The sequence below is a fragment of the Serinus canaria genome, chromosome 2, assembly GCF_022539315.1.
Source record: "Serinus canaria isolate serCan28SL12 chromosome 2, serCan2020, whole genome shotgun sequence".
Lineage (NCBI taxonomy): Eukaryota > Metazoa > Chordata > Aves > Passeriformes > Fringillidae > Serinus > Serinus canaria.
The window spans coordinates 59618952-59640087 of record NC_066315.1 but is presented as its reverse complement, the minus strand read 5'-3'; the positions used below and the strand labels follow the sequence as shown (position 1 = coordinate 59640087).

The 21136-nt window shown below is 40.4% G+C and overlaps 2 protein-coding genes across 8 annotated transcripts in view; one reads left to right on the top strand and one right to left on the bottom strand.

The window, feature by feature from the left end:
- The first annotated feature begins 541 nt into the window (after positions 1 to 541).
- MRS2 (magnesium transporter MRS2) lies at positions 542 to 13152 on the top strand. Its single transcript, XM_030227404.2, has 11 exons — positions 542 to 945; positions 1158 to 1231; positions 2740 to 2776; positions 3356 to 3468; positions 3867 to 4040; positions 4740 to 4870; positions 5567 to 5683; positions 8389 to 8541; positions 9641 to 9758; positions 10547 to 10660; positions 11362 to 13152. Exons 1-11 carry the CDS (start codon positions 756 to 758, stop codon positions 11470 to 11472), a joined length of 1332 nt encoding a protein of 443 aa, XP_030083264.1. The 5' UTR covers positions 542 to 755; the 3' UTR covers positions 11473 to 13152.
- Positions 11928 to 21136, bottom strand: part of GPLD1 (glycosylphosphatidylinositol specific phospholipase D1) — a 24117-nt gene continuing 14908 nt past the window's right edge. For 5 of the 7 annotated variants that reach the window (XM_009093890.4, XM_050970569.1, XM_050970568.1 and 2 more), the window contains 10 exons: positions 20666 to 20740; positions 20051 to 20207; positions 18237 to 18378; positions 17587 to 17686; positions 17387 to 17480; positions 16627 to 16803; positions 16166 to 16326; positions 15881 to 15907; positions 15738 to 15788; positions 11928 to 14581 (listed from right to left, as the gene is read on the bottom strand). In XM_009093890.4, coding sequence (XP_009092138.3) covers positions 14504 to 14581; positions 15738 to 15788; positions 15881 to 15907; positions 16166 to 16326; positions 16627 to 16803; positions 17387 to 17480; positions 17587 to 17686; positions 18237 to 18378; positions 20051 to 20207; positions 20666 to 20740 — 1062 coding nt within the window. In that variant the 3' untranslated portion in view covers positions 11928 to 14503. Of the gene's footprint in view, positions 14582 to 15737; positions 15789 to 15880; positions 15908 to 16165; positions 16327 to 16626; positions 16804 to 17386; positions 17481 to 17586; positions 17687 to 18236; positions 18379 to 20050; positions 20208 to 20665; positions 20741 to 21136 lie in introns of those variants that run through there. The other 2 variants (XM_018918283.3, XM_018918286.3) reach the window with 2 other exon arrangements.

The following is a 21136-nucleotide window of genomic DNA, read 5'->3' as shown; positions in this document are numbered from 1 at the left end:
AACAAAGAGTTACGGACGTCTGGGTACGTTTTATCTGGGCAGCATAAACCCGAAAAAGGACACACGTTAACAGAGGATTAACCCTTAAAAACCTGTTGCATATTCATACATCTCATACACGATGCATAAATTCCATTCAAACACCGGATTCTGTCTGGTCATCGTCAGTTTCTTACTCTTAATCCTAACGGCATCGTCCTGCCCGAGCGAGGCTGGAAGAAGTTCGTTTCTCCTGATAATGGGGCAATAAATTCTGTCTTTCTGAAAGATTTAGGTGTCCTGTGGCTGCTGTCTCAGTGCTAGTCCTTTCATTAGAAAAAAAAAAAGAAAGCATCCTGCATAGCATAGTTTTTATTTTAACATTTTGTAATAACTTAAAACTATATTTAACACACTACTTAAGAGAATTAATACAGCATTACTTTCTAACACAACACATATAACATTCATTTTAGTATTTGCGAAAAGCCAATCGTAAAATACGCATTTTTCACATACACAACAATGGCTACGAACTTCCAGGGCGCCACTGAGTTATCTCAGAGCGTTTAGAAGAAATACAGAAGCGGGTAGGCAGGACACACCACTCCACAGCCTGCAGGGGAGCAGGTCCCGCCGGGGCCGCGCTCCCCGCAGGCCGCGCCGGGGCTGCCGTCACCCCGCCGGGCTCCTCCTCCCCCGTCGCGGCCCGGGCTCCTCCCTCGCCGCGGCTGCGCGCCGGGAGCGGTGCGGGGCCGAGGGGCCGAGCGGGGTCGATGCTGCGCGGGGCCGCGCTGCTCCCCCGCGCCCTGGGCGGCGGCGGCTGCTGCTGCTGCGCGGCCCGCGGCTGGGCGGGTGGCGGCTCCCGCCCGCGGGCCGCGCCTGGGCTGCCGCCGGGCCGCGCCTGGGACCGGCCCGCGGCAGTGGCGGCGGTGCCGCCGGGCGCCCGCGGGCTGCGCTGGGCCGGTGAGCGTCGTGTCGGGCCCCGGGACACGGGGGCGGGGGCAGCTGAGCTGCGGGCGGCCGGGACGGGCGCGTCGGCGTCGGGATCGGGTTGGTCGGGGCCTTGTCGTGACCGGCGCTTCCTGACGTGTGTGCCGCAGCCTGGGAGCGGGGCACCGCGCAGCTCAGTGCCAAGGGCGGTGTGCTGGAAGTAGAGCTGTGTTCTCTCCCCGCAGGGAAATTTTATCAACATGCCCCCACTGAGACCTCCCAAGCCACCCTAGCCAGCGTGTCTCCTGTTTTTGCCGTGGTAAGTACCTGCAGGCATTTCCGCCAGCGAGGGCAGCCGGTGCAAGATGATGGTGCTCTTTCCCTGTTGTTTGTTTGGTTGTTTTTTAATCTTAAGGAGTCATAAAAACAAATGGATTTGTGTCTCGGAGAACATCCCTAAGTTCTAAATTGTTGCTTTGAGCTACTCTGATTTGAGGATTACTTAGAGTACATAGTGTTGATAAAAATGCTTTTCTAAAGCCCAGCATCTGCTGGAAATTCTCTGGCTCTAATTGTGAAAGCAAGTCAACTTTTGGAAGTGCTGCAGTCAGAAGTTTATTCTTAAGTTTCTCAAGGCTTGCTAATACCTTATTAGTCTTGTGTCTTGATAGCTGCAATTCTAAGCAAACATAGAATTTGGTGAAAATAAGCTCTCTCTATGCTGTCTTTTTAAAGACAACTGAAGGCTGTGTGCAAGCTGCTTGGTTTGCACATTATGGTTTTCTTTTAAATAAATATATTGTGAAAAATCCCATTTTTAGTGCCAGTGAAGGAAGATGTGGTCTCCTTGTTGATAATGAAAAGCAGTCATTCTGTTTTTCAACAAGGTGCCGTGTAATCTCCTTGCAGCTCTACTGGAATGAATGCTTAGGTAGACTTAATTCACTGAAAGTCAGTTTAAAAGTCGGTAATGTTGGATTAAGCTGCACTGTTTATGAGGAAAATCAATAAACTTCATTATTAATCCAGAATGGCAGTCTTTCCAAGAAAATAATTTTATTAAGAAATACAAGCATTAAGTGAATAATATGAGTGACAGATGCTAAGACAAGAAGTATTTAGATGCAGGCTACAAGCTAAATAGTATGTCTTTGCAATACTTGATGTGGGCACAAAGCCTAACCGTACAGTCTGTGGTAATCTTTACTTTTTAAGTTTTATTTGTAAATTTTTCAGAGTGTTACAGAGCAAATAGCTGAATTTTCAATCCCAGATGTAAGATGCCTTGCTGGTCTCCTCTCTGTGAGATCCAGTGATGGGATGCATGAGAACAGCTCAAAGCTGTGCCAGGGGAGGTTTAGACTGGACATTAGGAAGCAATTCTTTACCAAGAGGGTGGTCAGACTCTGGAACAGGCTTCTTGGAGATGTGGTCAATATCCCAAGCCTGTCAGCATTTGAGGCATTTGGACAGCATCCTTAATATCAGGCTTTAACTTCTGTTCAGCCCTGAACTGGTCAAGCAGCTGGACTCTGATCATTGTAGGTCTCTTCCAACAGAAATAGTCTCTTCTAAGTCTCATCCTCAGTAAATCACCTTAACAAGGTTTGTGTAGGAACACGGTCATGCAGAAGACACTGGTCACAAACACAGTGAAATGCGGTCAATTCATGCAATTATTTTGCTTAATTGTGAATAGAGAGCATAAAAATTGCTTTCTCTTCATAATGTGTTTTCCATTTGGCTTCTAGGGAACTGCAAATAATTTCAGAAATTGATTTCTTGTTTTATAGTGGTTCTGTTAATTTTTTTTTTCCATTCTTCCAGATGAAGTTTGACAAAGAGGGAAATACTACCTATTTTGGTAAGTTTTCATTGTGGTTTTGTTTGGGTTTGTTTGAGCTTTTTCCTTGTCCAGTACAGAAAAGCCCTATTGAAATCTACTTGGTTAAAAAAATTATGTTTCGGCTATTTCACTATGTTTATGTTTGAGATGTGGAAGCATTTCTTCTGTTTTGCTGCCTTCCATTGGGCCTTCATAGCATCTCTGTTGTTACAGTTTTTGTACATTAAGTAATATTTTGAAAATAATATGTTACCATCTCTCACAGGAAGGTTATTTTTGCCCTTTTTTTTTTTTTCTTTTTTTGGCCATCATGCTCTTTTTCCTGCTTTGTAGGATTACATGTGCTTTCTCAAATGAGTCAGTTGTTTCAGACATGAAATTAATTGTTGTGGCCAACTTTTTCACTTATATCTGGAATTTTTCCATTCAAAATACAGTCTTTTAAATGTTGTAGAAAATAACTTGGATTGAGACATTAATAGGAAAAAAACCTTTAAGAATGTTTTGTTGTGGGACTTGGTAACACACTAGGATGTAATTTCGGAACATACGTGCTTGTCCTCTAAATGTCTTCATCTAAAAATATTTTCACGATAGAAAAGAAGAAAACAGAATTGTACCAGGAGCTGGGTCTTCAAGCTCGAGATCTAAGATTTCAACATGTGATGAGCATTGCAACCAGGAACAACAGGATCATCATGAGAATGGAGGTAATGGTTTTCCTGTAGCTGAGTGTAAACCCTCTCTCATCCTTGCACATTGATTTTCTTGCACAGCAAGAAAACAGCAGCTTTCTGTGACATGCAGTCCAGCAGTACATGTTTCTTTGGAGCTCTGCCTGTACACATTAGTGACCATTTTCCTTGTTGAACACTGGAGAAACATTACTAACATTGTCACAGAAGTAAAGGCTGGTGTGGAGCCTCTTCTCAATCCCTTGCACAGTGCTGTGTCTTTGCAGTTAGCATGAGATTTTGCTACTTTCCTACCTGAAATGACATTTGAAGATAGGTTTTATCAAAGCCCAAATTATCAAATGTGCTACAGTGTTAGGAGAAATCTTCAGTGAGTTTTTTTTTAGACTCCTTACATGTACTGTCTTTTTCAGTTCTTGAAGGCTGTCATAACACCAGAGTTTCTTCTGATACTAGATTATCGTAATTTAAGTCTGGAACACTGGCTCCTCAATGAACTAGCATCTCAGCTGGCTGGGGAAGGTCAACTAGTCACGTATTCCCTGCCCTTTGAATTCCGAGCCATAGAAGCAATTCTGCAGTACTGGGTGAGCTATCTCATTTTTTTAAAATGTTTGGGAAGTTCTTGCTACACAGAAATGGCAGTATGATTTTAGTCTTGTGTTAATATCTACATGTATATATTTTTAAATGTATTCTGCATTTCCACTTTCTCTTTTTTTTTTTTTTTGACCTCTTAGTTCTTACAGTTTTGTGTGTATGTGTGTTTTCGTTCCCTTTCCAGTAAAGGAAATTTTCATTCCCTTATCCAAATAAATTTTTAGATATGATGGCTTCACTACCATTTGGATAATGAAAAACCAAGTCAGAATTTCTTTCTACAGATATGTTGTAGCTGGAATGAAAATCACACAAAATTGCTGAGGTTTTGGCCTCTTTATCAGGAGTCAGATGAGATTTCTAGCTATCATTAGAAATCTGTGCTTGCTAATTCTAATATTAGAACATTATATATATAACATTTTTAGACAATAGTGTTTTAGCTTTATTAGCCTTATTGGTGTGGCTGTCACTGGGTTTCAGTTCACTTTCCATGAAATACTATATTGTGCGCTGGCTTTGTGTTTATGGAGTATCCATATAGGAAGTATTTCCCAGGCACTGGAAAAGCAGGTTGTATTAAATACCTATTACTGTGAATTCTGTGTTGAGAGACAGGAGTCAGTTGCCCAAATCATTCTAAATGAATTATTTTAATTCTTATGAAGGATCATGTTGTTATCTAGATCAGCAAACTGCAGGGAAGACTTAACACTTTGCAGCCTCAGATCCTTGAGACGCTGGAAGCCCTAGTGGATCCCAAGCTTTTATCCGTGGATAGGAGTAAACTACACATTCTTCTGCAAAATGGCAAGAGGTAACTAAGAATAAACTGTGAAGACACTAGAAGGTGACCATAGAAAATGGCATGCATTAAAGTGTTAGAAAAATGGTATCTGATATTAATTTCCTTAATTACTGTAATGCTGGATTGTGCACCTTATTTGGAAACATAAAAGTCAGTATATGAATTACTTAGTGATACAGTGGGAAAGGGAAAGAAATTCGGAAGAGTCAGAAATAGTGTCATGCTTCTTAAATAGCATCTGACAAAACAAAATAATACCTAAGAGAATCAAACAGTGTGAAAATGTAAACCTTAAAAAACCTTCCCTTTAATGTAAACCTTTGTAAATCTGTGTACATCTATGTTTTGAGGTTACTTGTACAGTGCTACCTTCATGTATTGGCCTCACTCATTTGATAGTGCAAATGTGCACTTGCTGTGTGTTCAAAGAATGCTTGGTTTTTTTTGCTTACAAATACATCCAGAAACACATCTGGATGCCTTTTAGTGTGTGTCTGTACCTCACTGGTCTCCAGACGGATCACTGCCACTGCTAAGTGTGTGGCTTGTAGAGCATGTTTTGAAGGATCTCTTACAACCCTGCAAGGAAGTCTTCCTTGGCCACTCTGTCTGGTGAGGGTGCTGGCTGGCAAACCCATGTAGAGATTACCTTTGGGTACTGGTGCCACTGGGTATTATTTGACCTTTTGCCTGTTCTTCTTTCAGCTTGTCAGAACTGGAAACAGATGTTAAAGTTTTCAAAGAAACAATTCTGGAGATCTTAGATGAAGAAGAAGTAATAGAAGAACTTTGTCTGTCTAAATGGACTGATCCACAAGTATTGTATGTACAGTTTGAAACCACATACATTTTTTTAACAGTGGCTTTTGTTTGAGGAGAACTTGAACACTATACTGCTAAAAATCAGAAAGAAAAAGTCTTTCTCATTTTTTTAAACCCTAATGCTTGCTACTTCAGAAACCATTGTAGTTGCCATTTTGGAGAGGAACTCCACTGTTACACAGTTACAAATAGTTCTTGACATAACAGGCTGGATCATCTAGTATGTGATGGAACAGGAGCAGGATGGCAGAAAAAGCAAATGTTATTTTTCAGTATAAATCAGCACATTCTGGGAATATTTGCTTCAGTTTCACCAAAATATGGCACGTTTTAAAGCTTGTCTTGAATAGATCAGATTCCACACTTCCTTTACGAGAAGTTTTCTGAACACCTTGCTCCTAGCTTTTTGCTCATCAGCAGAACCTGAAAGAAAGAGGCCTTGGAGTAACCTTGGGCACCTGAAGAACAGCATTCCAGGAGATGTATGTGCAATTGCACTCTGGGGTTCTGGTGAAGCACACTGGTCACTTTAATAAAAACGAAAAAACAGAAGGATAATGTATACAATTTCCAAATATGTTTTGGGCTGAATTGGATTTAAGTCTCGGCATAGAGATGTGTTTTATATCTAAGCAGACAACAGAAGTTCCCTTCCAGGGTACTTTGTGAAGTTGCTGAATGATACTTTTGCCTGACTGCAGTGCCTGTACATTTTAATCCTGTTCATACGGTGTGTGGGTTTGAAGTCTTGCCCTGCAGAGCTTAATCTAAATGTGCAGCAGAAACTCAGTGTTCCAGAAGTGGGACATGGTTTGCATTTCTAAGGCATCTTCTGGAGCAGTATCAGAGGTAGCTGTAAATTCCAGCTGCTCCTGAGTCAGAGCTGGTCTTTTTCCTGGTTTTGCTCACAGCCTTCCTTTAGATATAATACAGTCTGCTGGCAAAGCCTTAGTTGCCTCATGGTAGACAGTGTGTAGGGGATCTAGGAAAGATCCCAGTGGCACCTTATGTTTGTGTCTAGAGAAACACACAGGCATCCCTTCTTTCAGACACCAGTCCACAAGGGTAGGAGAGGTAATAGGGGGTTGTGTGAAGAGCTGGGCTGCAGGATGTAATGAGGCAGTCTGTGCACAAGGCACACCAGGAAACACAAGCCATGACAGCACATTTGGAGGCACATTGGCTATGTGTGAACAGCTCTTTTTGGATCCAGGATTGATACAACTGATAGGTGGTATTTGGTGAGGACAAATTTCAGTTCATCCTGAAAGGATGTGGAGGAGCCCCGTTAGGCAGATAGGTGCCATCAGAAATCTTTTGCAGCAGAATGGTGAACTTAGGTCAGAGAGATGAGGCAGACCTCTTAACTTTGTGTGTAGGAATGCTAGAATGTGGAAGAGTCATGAGACAGATGGAGACTAGTTAATGAAAGCACATCCAGTGGCGGTTATTTTCATGTCTTTATGGCTGTCTTTATTTTGTATATCCCCAGAGGAGCTGATGTAAATGTAAAGATGCTCATCAGCTATTACCTTGAGCTGAATCTGTGATACTGCAGACAGTGCTCTAAGACTTTCAAGTCTGCAGTTCCTCTCATCACCATGCAGTGAAAAAACCTCAAGGTTTGGAGGGCTTTCAAATCAGGTTGGCTAACTCAGTTTCTGCCCTGGAAATAGAGAAACTAGGTGCTCTGTTAAAGATCCTCAGGGAGCTTACATGAGTTGATTTGTAAGACATACCACTTATTTTCATGGAAAACCATTTCAGAGATGTTTCTTTAGCAGTCAGTAATGCCAGGAGGAGATTCATTAAAAACTTGAATCTCTCTAGAGATCATACCACAAAAGAAAAATACATGAACAATCTTCCTGGCTTTGCTGCTTAGTTTTCAAGCTCTTAGAGACCTCAGATGCCTCAGTTTCATGTACACAATGCCAGAAGCATGTATTTCAGAGGAAGACTGCTGCTTCAGCAGTAGCACTCTGAAATAATATGAAAGTCTTTCAAAATTCACTTAAGAAAGGAGCATCTTTCATTAAGATAGTCACTCCTTGGCTGCCTCAGGATTGAAGAATACTTTGAAGGAATTGCTGTGGACAGCTCAAATGCTTTATTATTGAACCATTAAGATCGTCACTCCTTGGCTGCCTCAGGATTGAAGAATACTTTGAAGGAATTTCTGTGGACAGCTCAAATGCTTTATTATTGAACCATTTTAATATAACCTAAACCATCTCCATCACTGTGTAATTGTTTGTGGATTGACTTTGTTTTGCTTTATTGTTGGGAGTTTTTTTACTGCACTGTTACCAGCTCTCACCACTTGAGGGCACCAAAAAGTTAATCTGTCAAAATAGTTAACATTTTATAATAATTTAATAATATATAAAAAATTTATAACTTTTTATCTTTGTAATATCCCGAAAAAATTAAAATATGTGGTGGTGTGCATACTTTGAGCACATCAAATGTTAACTGACTGCTCTATTGAGGTGCTGATAAATACAGAAGTATTTATTTTATGCTGTTGGAACTGATGGAAATTCCTCACCAAAAGGTTGGATTTTGTGGTGTAGTCTCTAACAGCATTCTTGTTCCCCACAATTCTTACATGCCTTAACACACCAGTAATACACTTCTCTGCAATAAGTATGTATATACATATTTGTATATATAACCAGGAAAATATAAATTGTTGCTCACAGTGAGGAGAGTACATCTGGGATTGACCATGCAGAGGAAATGGAGCTGCTGTTGGAGAATTATTACAGACAAGCAGAAGATCTTTTAAATGAAGCTCGTGAACTCAGAGTACTGATTGACGACTCAGAAAGCATCATCTTTATCAACCTGGACAGGTTAGCTACCATCTGTTAGATTATCAAAATCTGGAATTTAGATTTTCTTGGCCTAGACTTTCTCAGATTTTACTACAAGGAAAGTTGGAGAATTGTGTCTTAGTGAGGGTTGAATGGACTTGTAGTCACAGCAGCTGTATTGTGCTTTTCTAGTTGTGAGCTGGATAAAGCAAAGCAAGAAGATAGCCTAATTAGTGTGTGTAATTAGTATGTAACTCTGTAGCTAGGCATCAGTCTTCCCTAGCAGTGAAACCTGGCTTCTCCTAAACCCTTCAGGGGAGCTATCCAGTACAGGAAATGTCTGCAAATTGAGAAACATTTTAAAATTCTGTTCAGAAAAGATAACTAGTAATAGTCTGGCTAGGCTACTCAGGTTTCCAGTACAAGATAAATTATCTGTAGAGTGATACAAAAATTAATAGCTTGGGAGCAAGTTTCTCTTTCTCTCTGTATGCTACATTTTTCACATTTAGTCAGATTACTTACTGAAAAAGAGTTGTAGCTTGCATTTGCACAAATATGCCACCCTGAGGTCAGTGTTTAATATTCTTTCTCCTCTGCACTGAGGAGTTATCTGTAGAAACACATTGTGGATGCTGTATCAGGAAACCACAAAAATCTTTTTGTGGAAGACTTGAATATGAAATTCACTCAAAAGGACTGAAGTTTATAGTCTGCAGCATTTAGCTACTCTGTTTTTTGTAAAAGGTATTAATTTGCAAGGTAACAAAAAAATTTTGTCCATTGTGAATACAGACATAGAAATTGCAGCCAATTGCAGCAGATGGTGAGAGGTTACAAATTTCAACAGAAATTTACTGTTACTCTGTATATTACACCTCTGAGAAGTGAGCAATACTGGAAAGCCTTATGATGGTTAAGCTGAACCTGCAGCCTTTAGAGGTGTCCAGATGTAGCAATGTTAAAATGATTGTTTCTTTGTACTGTTGTTTCATGATCTTTGCAACTGAGTTACATAATTTCAGCATGACTTCCTCTCTTTCACTACTCTTTTTTAGTGCATTTTATATGGAATTTAAGAATTTAGGCAGCAAATAAATTTTTGGGTTCCCCTTACAGATGTTTCTCCCTTCTTTAGCCACCGTAATGTGATGATGAGGCTGAACTTGCAGCTGACCATGGGGACTTTCTCTGTCTCTCTCTTTGGACTCATAGGAGTTGCATTTGGTATGAACTTGGAGTCATCCCTTGAAGAGGTAAGGAACAAGTCCTGTGTTTATCATAAAATGTGTGTCTTGCTCTTACAGCTTATTTCATATTTGGTACAACTTAATTTTTTCCATGGACAAAGCTCCAGTGATTCATGTGTTCATACAGTCACTTCTTTTGTAAGCAAATGACTGCATGGCAAACTGCACAGTATTGTATTGCAGCCTTTTTTCTGTGTCATGTCCATGGAAAAGAAATGGGAAGACCAATTTTTGGTTGTATAAGTAGTTGATTATAAAGTAGTATTAAAGTTTTGTTAATGATCATCTATTCTGAAAAGAGCAGCTTTGTCTTCCAGATACAAGTGTATATGTCAAGCAGCCAGGGCATTTCCAGCACATCAGAGGAAGTGCTCTACTGTCAGTAATTGTTTACTCTACTGTCAGTAACTGTTTATACCTAAACTGGGGAGGAAGGGGTACCAGCTGGGGGGCTGCAACTTTAAAACTCCCCATGCCACCTTTAAAACAAACAAACAAAGCAAAGACTTATTCCTTTTCAAATCAGTTAAATATAAGGATTGAATTTTCAAACTTCCCAGAGAAGGAAGGAGAACTGCTGCATGGAACAGTAACAGAATACAGTACAGTGATCCTAAATTGCTTTGCTGTGAAACAGCCCTTTTTCCAAGGAAGGGTTTGGCTGTTGATGGTGAAGAGTTTACTGCTTCCTCTTCTAAAGGAAGAAAACACTGGTGGGGAGTGAGAGATTATCTTTGGGTAATCCCTTTTCTGGAGAGATAATTGGATGACTAATGAGAGTGTTCTGTTGGTAGGACCCCAGGATATTTTGGTTGGTGACAGGGATTATGTTTCTGGGAAGTGGTCTGATCTGGCGGCGCTTACTTTCCTTCCTTGGGCGGCACCTGGATCCTCCGCTACCTCCTCAGGTATGTATGGCTGGCTGGGGCTCCTGCCTCACACTCTGCTTGTACACTCCATTCCTAAGGCAGAAAATAAGATGGCTTAGATCTTAGGGTAGTCCACAAAGCATGGTAAAATTCAGCTCAGGGTCTGTTCCATGACAGAAAAGTTGCTCCCTCACTGGACTGAAGGAGATGGGGAGCCCCAGCACTGGGCAGAAGTGAAGCTGCAGGCTGTTCCGAGCTGTAGGAAGATTTCCAAAGAGACCATGCTCAGATTAGCATGTATGGGTCATTTTCCCTATTGACTACACTTGCCAGGACTTGTGGAACTGTGTTGTCTACCTCATCTCTGCACTGTAATATTCATGGCAGACATCAGTAAAGTCAAAAGTTAAGTTGCTACAAGTGACAAAGGGAGGCTCAGATAAATTCCCCTTCTTCCCTCTCCTCTTTTGCAACTAAGAATCAGCTGGCAGTAGTTGTGGATTGTTGACTATGGCTACAGTTTACTAGAATATCCTGAAGTGTAGTTCAAAACAAAGTCCAGCACATATTGACTGACTTGGGGAAAGACATTGGGAGGTATTAGGGAGGGAGAAGCCAAAGACACTGTTCTGAAAATAAGGCAAGCAAAATCAGGGTTCAAGCACCTGTGGAGCCTTACTTCCTTCTGCCACATGTAGAGCAGCTCCTCATGTAATCAGGCTATTTTGTTTCTTGCCTAGGTTCCTGCAGCTTTGAAAAAATCCCAACCAGCAGCTGGAAGAGTGGACATGAAGACCAGTCTTAAAGGAGAAACATTTGGGCTGAGCAGAAGCACATTAACAAACCAGTAGGAACTGCAGGAATGAAGAGACTTTTGTTGTTCCAGGGTGGACTTTGGACTCTTTCCTTGTATTTGTTCTTCCTTACTGAAAACTGCAAGAATTTCTAAACTTGCTAATTTAATATATATTTTGTGCCAAAAACTTACAATGAAATTTTTAATGCTCACGCACATAAGGAGAGAAACACGAGGGCAAATAGCAAAATGCTTTCTATAGTAGTTTCACCTCCACCCCATGTATGTGCCTTCAGTTTTCTGTATCACATACATGTACTTACTTTTTGGGCATTCTCATTTGTAGTGTTTCTGTCAAATGCTGCTTTGCTTAATGGCTCTTCTTACAGAGAACAGAATTTTTGGCTTAAAGAAGGAAGTAGTCAGGACTGATAAATAATTCTGGTTCTGAACTGCAGATTTAGGAATCCGACTTCAAAGAAAAACCCATCCTAAGAGTGACTTCTTGAATGGATTTTTAAGGCCATATTTAATTGCAGAAAACAGGTTTTCCAAAGCAAAAAGCATACCTGCATCTCTTGTGAAGCATGACTTCTAGATTGGCAGCAGTGAGAAAAAAGGAGCAATAAAAGGCTTTGAAATGTAGCTGCTAATCTTGTATATCCCTTAACAATTAATTTAGGCTCCAAACAGCAGTTCTAGGCACAGGGCAAGCGGGCCTATGGATAATGCCCACTTGACTTTTCCATCTGACACTGTTTCAAACACATTGATACAGCTGCAGTTTAACACAGTCCTTGTGTTGCCATAATTCAAATTCTGGTAAAAATCATCAGACAGGTTGTTGGTTTTTCTTAAGGTGGGCTGTGCTTTCTCTCTTTCCTCCAAGACAAAGCATGGACTAGTCTGCACCACAGTAAGTAGCCAGGTTAAAGGTGTGGAGGCCTGATGTCCTGTGATAGGCTGAAGGAAGGAGTAAAAGCCTTATGGCAACTATTTCTGTTTGTTCTTAGGACTTCTCTTTAAGGATGTAGTTATCCACTGGTTTCTCTCAGGTTGTAGAGGGAGCATGAAATATGTCTAAATCACGTCACACTCTGTCCATTTCTTCTTTGGGATTTTTTAATCTATCTGTAACACGGTAAGCAGCTCCTTAGGTGCTACCATGTAAATCATTGTACTGGCAGGGTTGAAAAGACAGTAGCTGTAGCTGTGAACATTCTTCTCAGGACTAATGAGTAAAAGATGGAAATAAAAAGGTTCATAATTTAAAGTTGTCCAGGCCTGTGATTCTGGTTTGGCTCAAGTCAGTTGTATGTGGTTACTTTTCAACAGTTCTTCTGTACGTGACTTTTAAGTACAGATCCTAATGGCATGGGAAGGTGAGAAGGATAATGGGGCTTGTAATGCTTCTGAGTTTTTTAGCTGATTTTTTTGCAGCCTTTAAGCTTAGCAGGTAAAGTAGTAAAAAATCACTCAACTGAGCAGTCAAATTGCAAAAAACAATTACATACCTTGGCTGATAAACCCCAGGAATCTCAGTGTGTAAAGGGAGATAGATACTGATATTTTCAAATGAGCTGTAGTTTCTTTAGGCCAGAACTGATATTGGTGCAGCTGTTAGGGAAGCTTTCTCATGAGCTTTTTTGCAGGGAGGCTTCTGTGAACTGCTTTTGACTCTTTACTTGTACGTAACTGACTCAAATAACACAATAAAAACATAGAGCGAAAGACATTTCTTCTACAAGACTGCTTTTTATCCACAGACATATGCAAATGTTTGAAGTTTTTCTTAAAATTCAAGTAATCAAAATGCAGTCAAGTGCAATAAAATTATGTGGAGGTCATACCTAAAAAAAAAGCCAGTGGAGAGTATATGCTTAGAATGGAATTGCTACAGAACATACTGGTTTTGTCCATTTTGATTTGAAGAGAAAATCTTTATTCTGCCCTTAAAAGGACACTGCTTGTTTTGCCTCATACCACAGTTAACAGATTTGTAACATAAGTACTGCAATCCCAGTTGTAGCCAGTTACTTTTTTTCACAAAGTTCAGATTTAACTTCTTTTCTAAGTGTTCTGCTGTTTGGGCTAGTCCTCAAAATAGATACCAGAATGCATTGTAAATCAAGCTAATGTTCATCTTTCTTTTTTTGATTTGTTTAGAACAACATCCTTGAGAAAGATTTCCTAGGAAGGTAGGTTGAGGTGTTCAATTTTGGAGTATGACTTTTAGAATTCTGTGCAATTGTATATAAAATAAAAATAATGTCTTGACTTTGTGAAGGAGGCAAGAGAGAAAACACACATATGTGTCTACAGACTAGCATTGGTAATAATTATATCAACACATTCTGCTGCTCAAGTTGTTTAATAGATAATTGATGCACACTGCTAAACCTGCATCATACAAAATTAGTGTTAATTAGTTAAAGACAATACTGTTAACAATAAAAGCCATTAACAACTCTGTGTTACCATGGTAATGGAATTTTACACAAAAGCAGAAAGGATGTCAAGAGTAATCAGCCAAATTGCATTTTCTCTATCTTTATCAGTCTTGCTTGTTCTTTTTTTCCCTGGGAGATCTGAGCTGCACTACACCCTCAATGCACGCCTCAAGACTTGAGAGAGAGAAGAGAGAGAGACAGTCCTGTTGATCAGCATCCACATTTCTGTCAGTCTTAAAGCTGCCCCTGCTCCATGCTTATTATTTTGTCAGTAAGTTTCCATAACTTAGAATCCTTAGCACAATATATAAGAATTGTAAATGCTGTGCTGCAGTTTCCCAGTTTTGTCAAGAAGATACTCAGATCTGGCCAGTAAAGAAGGTGGCCAGTGAACATTCCTTATACAGCCAAATACTACTACCAAAAATGCAGCTGCTTGCTCATTTCAACCTCTAAAAGGTTTTCAGACCAGCTTGCTTGTTCTAGATAAGCGATGCTGCTGCCCACCACAATTCAGCAAAAGCTTGCTGACACGGTATGTTGGTTTGTGTGGACTCAAGAAAGTAGCACAAATACTGCAGAGGTTCTCCACTAGAAGACCAGGTGAGCCCTGGTCTTTAAGGCTACTGTGAACTTCTAGAGTGAGTAGACAAAAAGCCTTCCACCAAGTCGAGCTTTCGCAGAACTTCTCTCTGCTGCCACCACAACTTCTTTCTGCAGGGATAAAGAGCAAAGGTTAGGAAAAGGCAACTGCAGGTGCACGGCTGCCTTAAGCTTCCCTCGTGGATTTTACCATCTCATTAGTGTCATTAAGAAATGTGATGGGAAATGAGAGAACAGCCCACCTCATTGGAGTAGCAGTCAAGAAGATAGTTTGGCAAAACAGACTATTTAATTTGGGGAACTGGAGCAAGCTGGAACCAAATGAAATGAGTCTCTTGCCCATATAAACTGCTTCTCGGGGCTAATATCAATAGGGATGAAGGGGGATTGTGGACTAGATGGTTTTATAGCAAGAGAAAGCAACTGCTTGGAGAATGGCCTCACTTGCACTTAGCCATGCCTGTATTTCAGGTGTTAGATTATGCACCCTCATCTAGCTGAGAAGAATTTCCAGGTGTTTCTCCATCTCACGTTTTAACACATGAAGTCAAACACCATTTGTTGAAGACCTCCTCAGCCTGGTACTGAGGCTTCCTCTGTACTGACACTGAGAACCCCAGTCCTCATGGAGGTGGTGTTAGAGTGAGCAGAACATTGGAACTCGGCCAAACAAGCACTAAGTAACCTACCAGCTGAAAAAAAGGCTCCTCAGTGCATCATACAAATGTAGCAACTGGTGTTTGGTAAAAAAATGGGCATTTGAGGGAAGCAAAGAGAAACAGGCACACAAACACCTCCTAAACCAGTCAGGTAGGAACTGGACCTCTGCACTTAGAAACACGACATATGAACAGCATTCACTGCAGGTGATAGCCAGGACAGCAAGCCTGTAAAGACTAAATGAGAGGGATGGTTTTGGGTGCCTGCTTTGCTCCACAGCTGAGCATCCACTTTGCATACAGGTTGGCATGAAGCTGGGAGGCACCTATGCTGCATTTCCCATGGAGCCTTTCAGCATACTCTTAAGCAGTTTAGAATTCAGGCTATTTAAAGTGATTCGAATTTTTTAATTTAGGTGCCAAAATTTTAGCAACTCCATAGCTCATCAATCTATAAAATGGGTTTAATTATTGGTTCAGAGAGTAATTTAACTATGTAAAGAACTTAAGACTTGAAAATATGTAAGATACATGTGAGGTGTTAGCTAGTATATGCAAATGAGTTAGAAGGATGATATGAAACAACCAACCACAGTACTGTTTCTCACCTTTCTTTCAGATTTCACAGTGGTAACAGAACTCCCAAATCTTGATAGTTCCTGTAAAATAACATTGCTGGTTATAATGCTGCTAGGCTTTTTTAAGTAGGATGTTTTAGTTTCTCTCAGTAATTTGTTTTCTGGTTACTTACCTCAGGAGAAATCAGGACATGCTGTGCCTAAAGAAGAAAAAAAAAGAGGAAATAAAAAGTCAGTGGAAGAGAGTAGGAGACCAGTATGATAACCCTGGCTCCTAAACAGCAAAGTAATTTAAGAACAAACAGGAGGAACCTGACAGTTTTGCCCAGATTCAGAAGCCTGAGAAAACCTTTTGTTTTCTGGAACAAAGGCAGAACACACCTGGTATTTGTACTGGATGTAATTAATTAGTTGTCATTCTAAACTTATGTCCAGAATTCATTTTCATGTACTCTTACCCAGTCCTCAGGACAAGGAGATGTCCATGATGTGCAGTGGCCTGTCACATTCCCTGAGGATGCCTGTCTGCCATTGAAAATATAAACACGGCCAGCAGCCCCACCAGCCAGGATTGAGGTGACACCATTAGTTCGCAGTGGAGATGCCACAATCATTTCATCTGCACATATTTCAAAGAGGATATAAGACAGCAGAAGTGAATTAATGGTAGACCAAATCACAGGAGAGCTGGCATTTGGCCTCTAGATACCAAAATTTCTATTAATGATGGCAAGTAAAATATTTCAATTTCTGATTGAGTTGCTTGGGATTTTAGAGAGGCGTCCCTGTAAGGCACAATGGAATACTAGTACAATTCAATTGAGCTGTGTATAGCACTTGTATGAATATGTAGATGACCAATTTTCCTGTTGCCAAAAGTCAAACACTTCACTTCTGGTCTAGAGTTATCAAGCTTTACCTAGCCCATCGCTATCCAGATCACTTAGGTATATGTCTCCTCCAAAACGAGAAAACCTCTTGTCCCCACTGAATGCACTGAGTAGAGAAGGATTGGTGCTGTTTGACAGGTCATATACCAGAGCCAGTCCAGCTTGATGCAGCATTGAGGACATAAATAAGATCCTAGACAAGCTGTCTGGAAAAAAAAAAAAAAACCCAAAAAACCAAAAACCAGATGTTGAGCATCAGACATAGGAACTAAGGTTTAATACTTAAAATTATAGGTAATACTGGCATTACATAAAATGGACAATTAATATAATGTATCAAATGACATCAGCATATATGGGATTAACACTAATTAGCATAGGAAAACAAAATCTTTTAGTCATAGTACCAGGGGAGAAATCCATTCGACTTCAGCAGTTTGACATCCTCAATTCCTTGCTGTCTACTGCCACAGTGAGGACAAAATGCTGTGTTGTTTCAAGTCTGAGAAATATGCAGTCTACTAGAAAATCATTGTTACATAAATAATGCAAAGTAGTAATGCTGTTAAACCCATTTTAAAGAAGGAAGAAGACCCACTGAAGTTGAGGCACAGTAAAGAGGACTGTACATATAAGGCATATAACGGTGATTACAGTGACTTCTAATTAATTTTTTTTAATTACATGGAAATGTAAAGATCCATTTTCCCTTAAACATTGTATCTGTACTCAAGTCATGCAGAAAAAAACATCCTAAAGCAGAAATGGTCTCCAATTTTCAGGACATACCTGCAGTAGGTGCACCCACCACCAAAACTTTCCTTGTGTTCCCAGCCACAGACAGCACACCACTGGCCAGAGACAAACCCATTCTGCCCATCTCCTGTTAGATTTTAAAAACAACTATGTAATTTCTACAGAAAGTCACTTCACTTCAAATTATTCACAAATAATCACAAATTATTCCCATACTAAAGAAGCAGCCCTACCTTGTCTCCAGTTATCTCAAACCAGCGCTCTGTACTCGGTGGGTTATACCCGTACACCTTCCCAACACTCTGTCTGACATCCGGCAAGAGGGGATTGCAGCTTCAATTACAATGCAAAATAAATTTGTATCTAACAACATATTATTGTACATGTTCTCCCCTTTTACTTTGGAATAATAATGCCTGAAAAATTCTAGAAATCTACTGCAGTAATTTCCATATTTGTTCTAACTAATTACACAATACTTAGAGTATAGACTTGGTCTGTCTGTCCACTTTTTTATCATCCAATACATCTTCATATTTAATTTGCTTTTAAAAATGCTATCTCAAAGTAAGAGCTATCCATATAGTTATTTAAGGCACATTTACCTATCAGCATTTCTGTGACCCCTCTCCTCCCTCTTCAAGGAAACCCAAGAAATTCTTAGATGTCTTTAAATAACAAATATGTGCTCTATCGAGGGTCTAAAAATACTTGTCTTCATAAAGAAGGGTGAAGACATAAAACTATTAATTTAATAAAAATATTCCAAGAAGAACAAAAAGGAAACTTCCTAAAAAGCTGGAAGTCTAATCTATTGCAAATCTTAAACCTTGTAGAAGCAGAGCTGAGTGGAGAAGACAGCAAGCTGTCACATGCAACACACCTAGAACAAGTCTTCCATGCAGGGCTACCAATCAGCAGTAATGTCACATTCTCCAGCTGGCAGCTGGCAAGTGAAAATCCAAACCAAGCATAGTTTTCTTCCCCCTGCACCATCCAGTTGGCATCCTGTACTGACAGAAGTCCTAGAGACCAGAAAAAAATATGAGTTAAATCTTGGTGTGCCCTGGCATTGAAAAACCCATTGGCAATCCTCCAGTGATTCATCCTATGTCAACAAGTTTCTCTGTGCAAAGTTACACTGTTCATGACACGGCATCAGTAGTCGTTGACTTTGCTTGCTCACCGTGCAGATCTACTGGCTGGTGAAAGCTTTCATTTGACACAGGCTGTTTCTCAATCCTTCCAATAGCCTACTCAAGCCTGCCCTAAATTACTTACTGTTTATCAGAACTTGTAATTCTTCAAGGGTGCTGGGTGGGAGAGCTTCAGACCATTCTGGCTATAATTTAAATAAGTAATCCTGTGCTTTGGTTTTACAAAAATGTCAGTTATCAGTGTTTCCAAACCCATGTTCTTGTTTTTTCTAATTTTACATTAATTAGAATAAGCTGCAAAAATTAGGCATTAACGTAATAAAATCTCAATTACATGATTCTGACAAAGCTGCCCAAGCTTTATTATTTAGTTCCATATATGACATTTTCTCCCTCATTCACTAGAAACCTCATCACCTGTATTCATTCACTTGTAGCATTCCTCTTTAGCCACATGAAGGAACGTACAGAATGATAAATATTCATTTGTTGAGGTTCATTTGCAATTTTCCAAGAAAGAGCAGTGAGCCTACCCTGGACTCACAATAGATGGTTGAATCCATTGCTTTAGTAAAGTTCCCAACACAGTTTGCCACGACTGTTCTTACATCCAAGCTGGGACATTGCAGTCCGGATGGACAGAAAACCAGATGGGAAAAACCTGGTAGAGATTATCCCTCTGACAAGAGAGAACCATGTGTTGTTCTCTGAATGCCTGCAACAAGTGGAGTGCCTTCAGGGATCAATTTTTTGACTCATCCTGTTGGTCACTTTTATAATAAAATATTTAGACAAGGTGACAAGATGCCCTTTTTTGAAGCTGGCAGATAACAGGAGATTGCAGGGGGGTAGTCTCATTCAGAGGCACCTAGGCAGGCTGGAGTAACAGGCTGACAGGAACCTCACAAAATTCAGTGAGGACAAATGCAAAGCCTAACCCTGGGAAAGGAGATGCCCTTGCAAAGATACAGCTGGGGACAGACTAGCTGAGGAGCTGCCATGTGGGAAAGGCCCTGGAGATCCTGGTGGGCAGGGAGTGAGTGTGAGGCTCTGACAGCAGACAGCCAGAGTGCCTCAGACAATGTAAGCAGGAGCATGGCAAAGAGACAGAGAGAAGTGATTGTTCCCTAGATCACACCTATAATATGTCATTCCCTAACAGCAAAGACGTTGACAAACTGGAGCAAGTTCAGTAGGGATGTTCCATGCTTTCTGTGCCTGTAAGGTCACTACGCATGGTGGGAGGAAAATAGACAATGAACATAAACTGAAACGAGAAAGGTTCATACTGGTTCATAGTTTTTTTCCCTATGAGGACTGCCAAGAAGTAGAACTGCCCGGGGTGTCTCTGCAATTTCTACCACTGGGTGGTTTAAGATGCAGCTGGACAAAGGCCTGAGCAATTTGGTCTGGCTTCACAGCATAAGTAGGAGGGACACCCTGTGAGATCACTTCAAACCTGAATTATGCTGTGATTAATAAGGAACAAATAACCAGTCACATAAACTATGGGAGAGTTAATTTACTCAACAAATATTACCTTGGTGACTCCTGTTCAAATGAGAGTAAAATGCAACCACAAATCCTCTCTGCTTCCCACCACCGGGTGCATATGGAGAGCCCACAACCAGATCAGCATTTCCATTCCCATCAACATCAGCTGCCAGGAGGGACCAACCAAGATTACAGTAGGAATACTGCAATAAACAGTTAGTTTAAGCCTGAAATAGAACTGAAACCATCAATTCTGTAGCAAAATAGAGCAACTTAATTCTAAATTCCTAAATTTGCTTTTGACCAAATTATCCTCCCACTGCCTGGCTTCAATTTTGTTTTCTGAGGTTTTTTGTTTGGTTTGGGTCAGGGTTTTTTGGTGGCTTTTTTTGGTTTTGAGAGCTAATGCACCTTTCTAGTCATCCTGCTGCCTTCCTTCACTGGGGTATAAATGTCTTTCCCAAATACAACCAATCCAACCAAGCACCTGCTTGCTCCATCCCCATCAGTCTAAATTTCCTTCCAATGATAAGTTGAATTTTAACATTCTATTTTTAAGCCCATAAGCTCTTTTCCCCTTTATCTCACCTCCTGCCTCTGTAGCCCTGTGCTAGCCTGGCTAACAGGGTAGTATAAACAGGACATTACATTAACAATATACCTGACAAGTAATGGTAATGTTTGGCTGAGATGCAAAGCCTTTTCCCTCAGTTCCAAAGTAGACATACACAGCACCCTGAACAGCAGAAAAAGAAAATAAAGCATGAGAGCAACTGGATGTCAGTATCAAGTATGAAATGCAAGGTCAATCACAACGAGTGGAACAGTTTTGCGAGGGCTATTCATACAACTTCACTTTCCCTCTCAGAGCTTTCCCATAATACTTTCTTTCCCACCCCAAACCTAAGAATATCCATGGGTAATTGGTACTGTTGTAACCAAGCAACAAAGTAGAGAAGTGCATGCTCATCATACTGTGTGTAAGGAACAAGGGCAGCCTAGTGTATTTATGCTCATAATACACATGTTCAGATGGCTCAAATTTTGACAATTATTATTTAATGCAATGGCACAACAGATGCACAAAATTTTCCAAGTGGTGAGTCTAAATAAAAGCAACTTAAATTCTTAT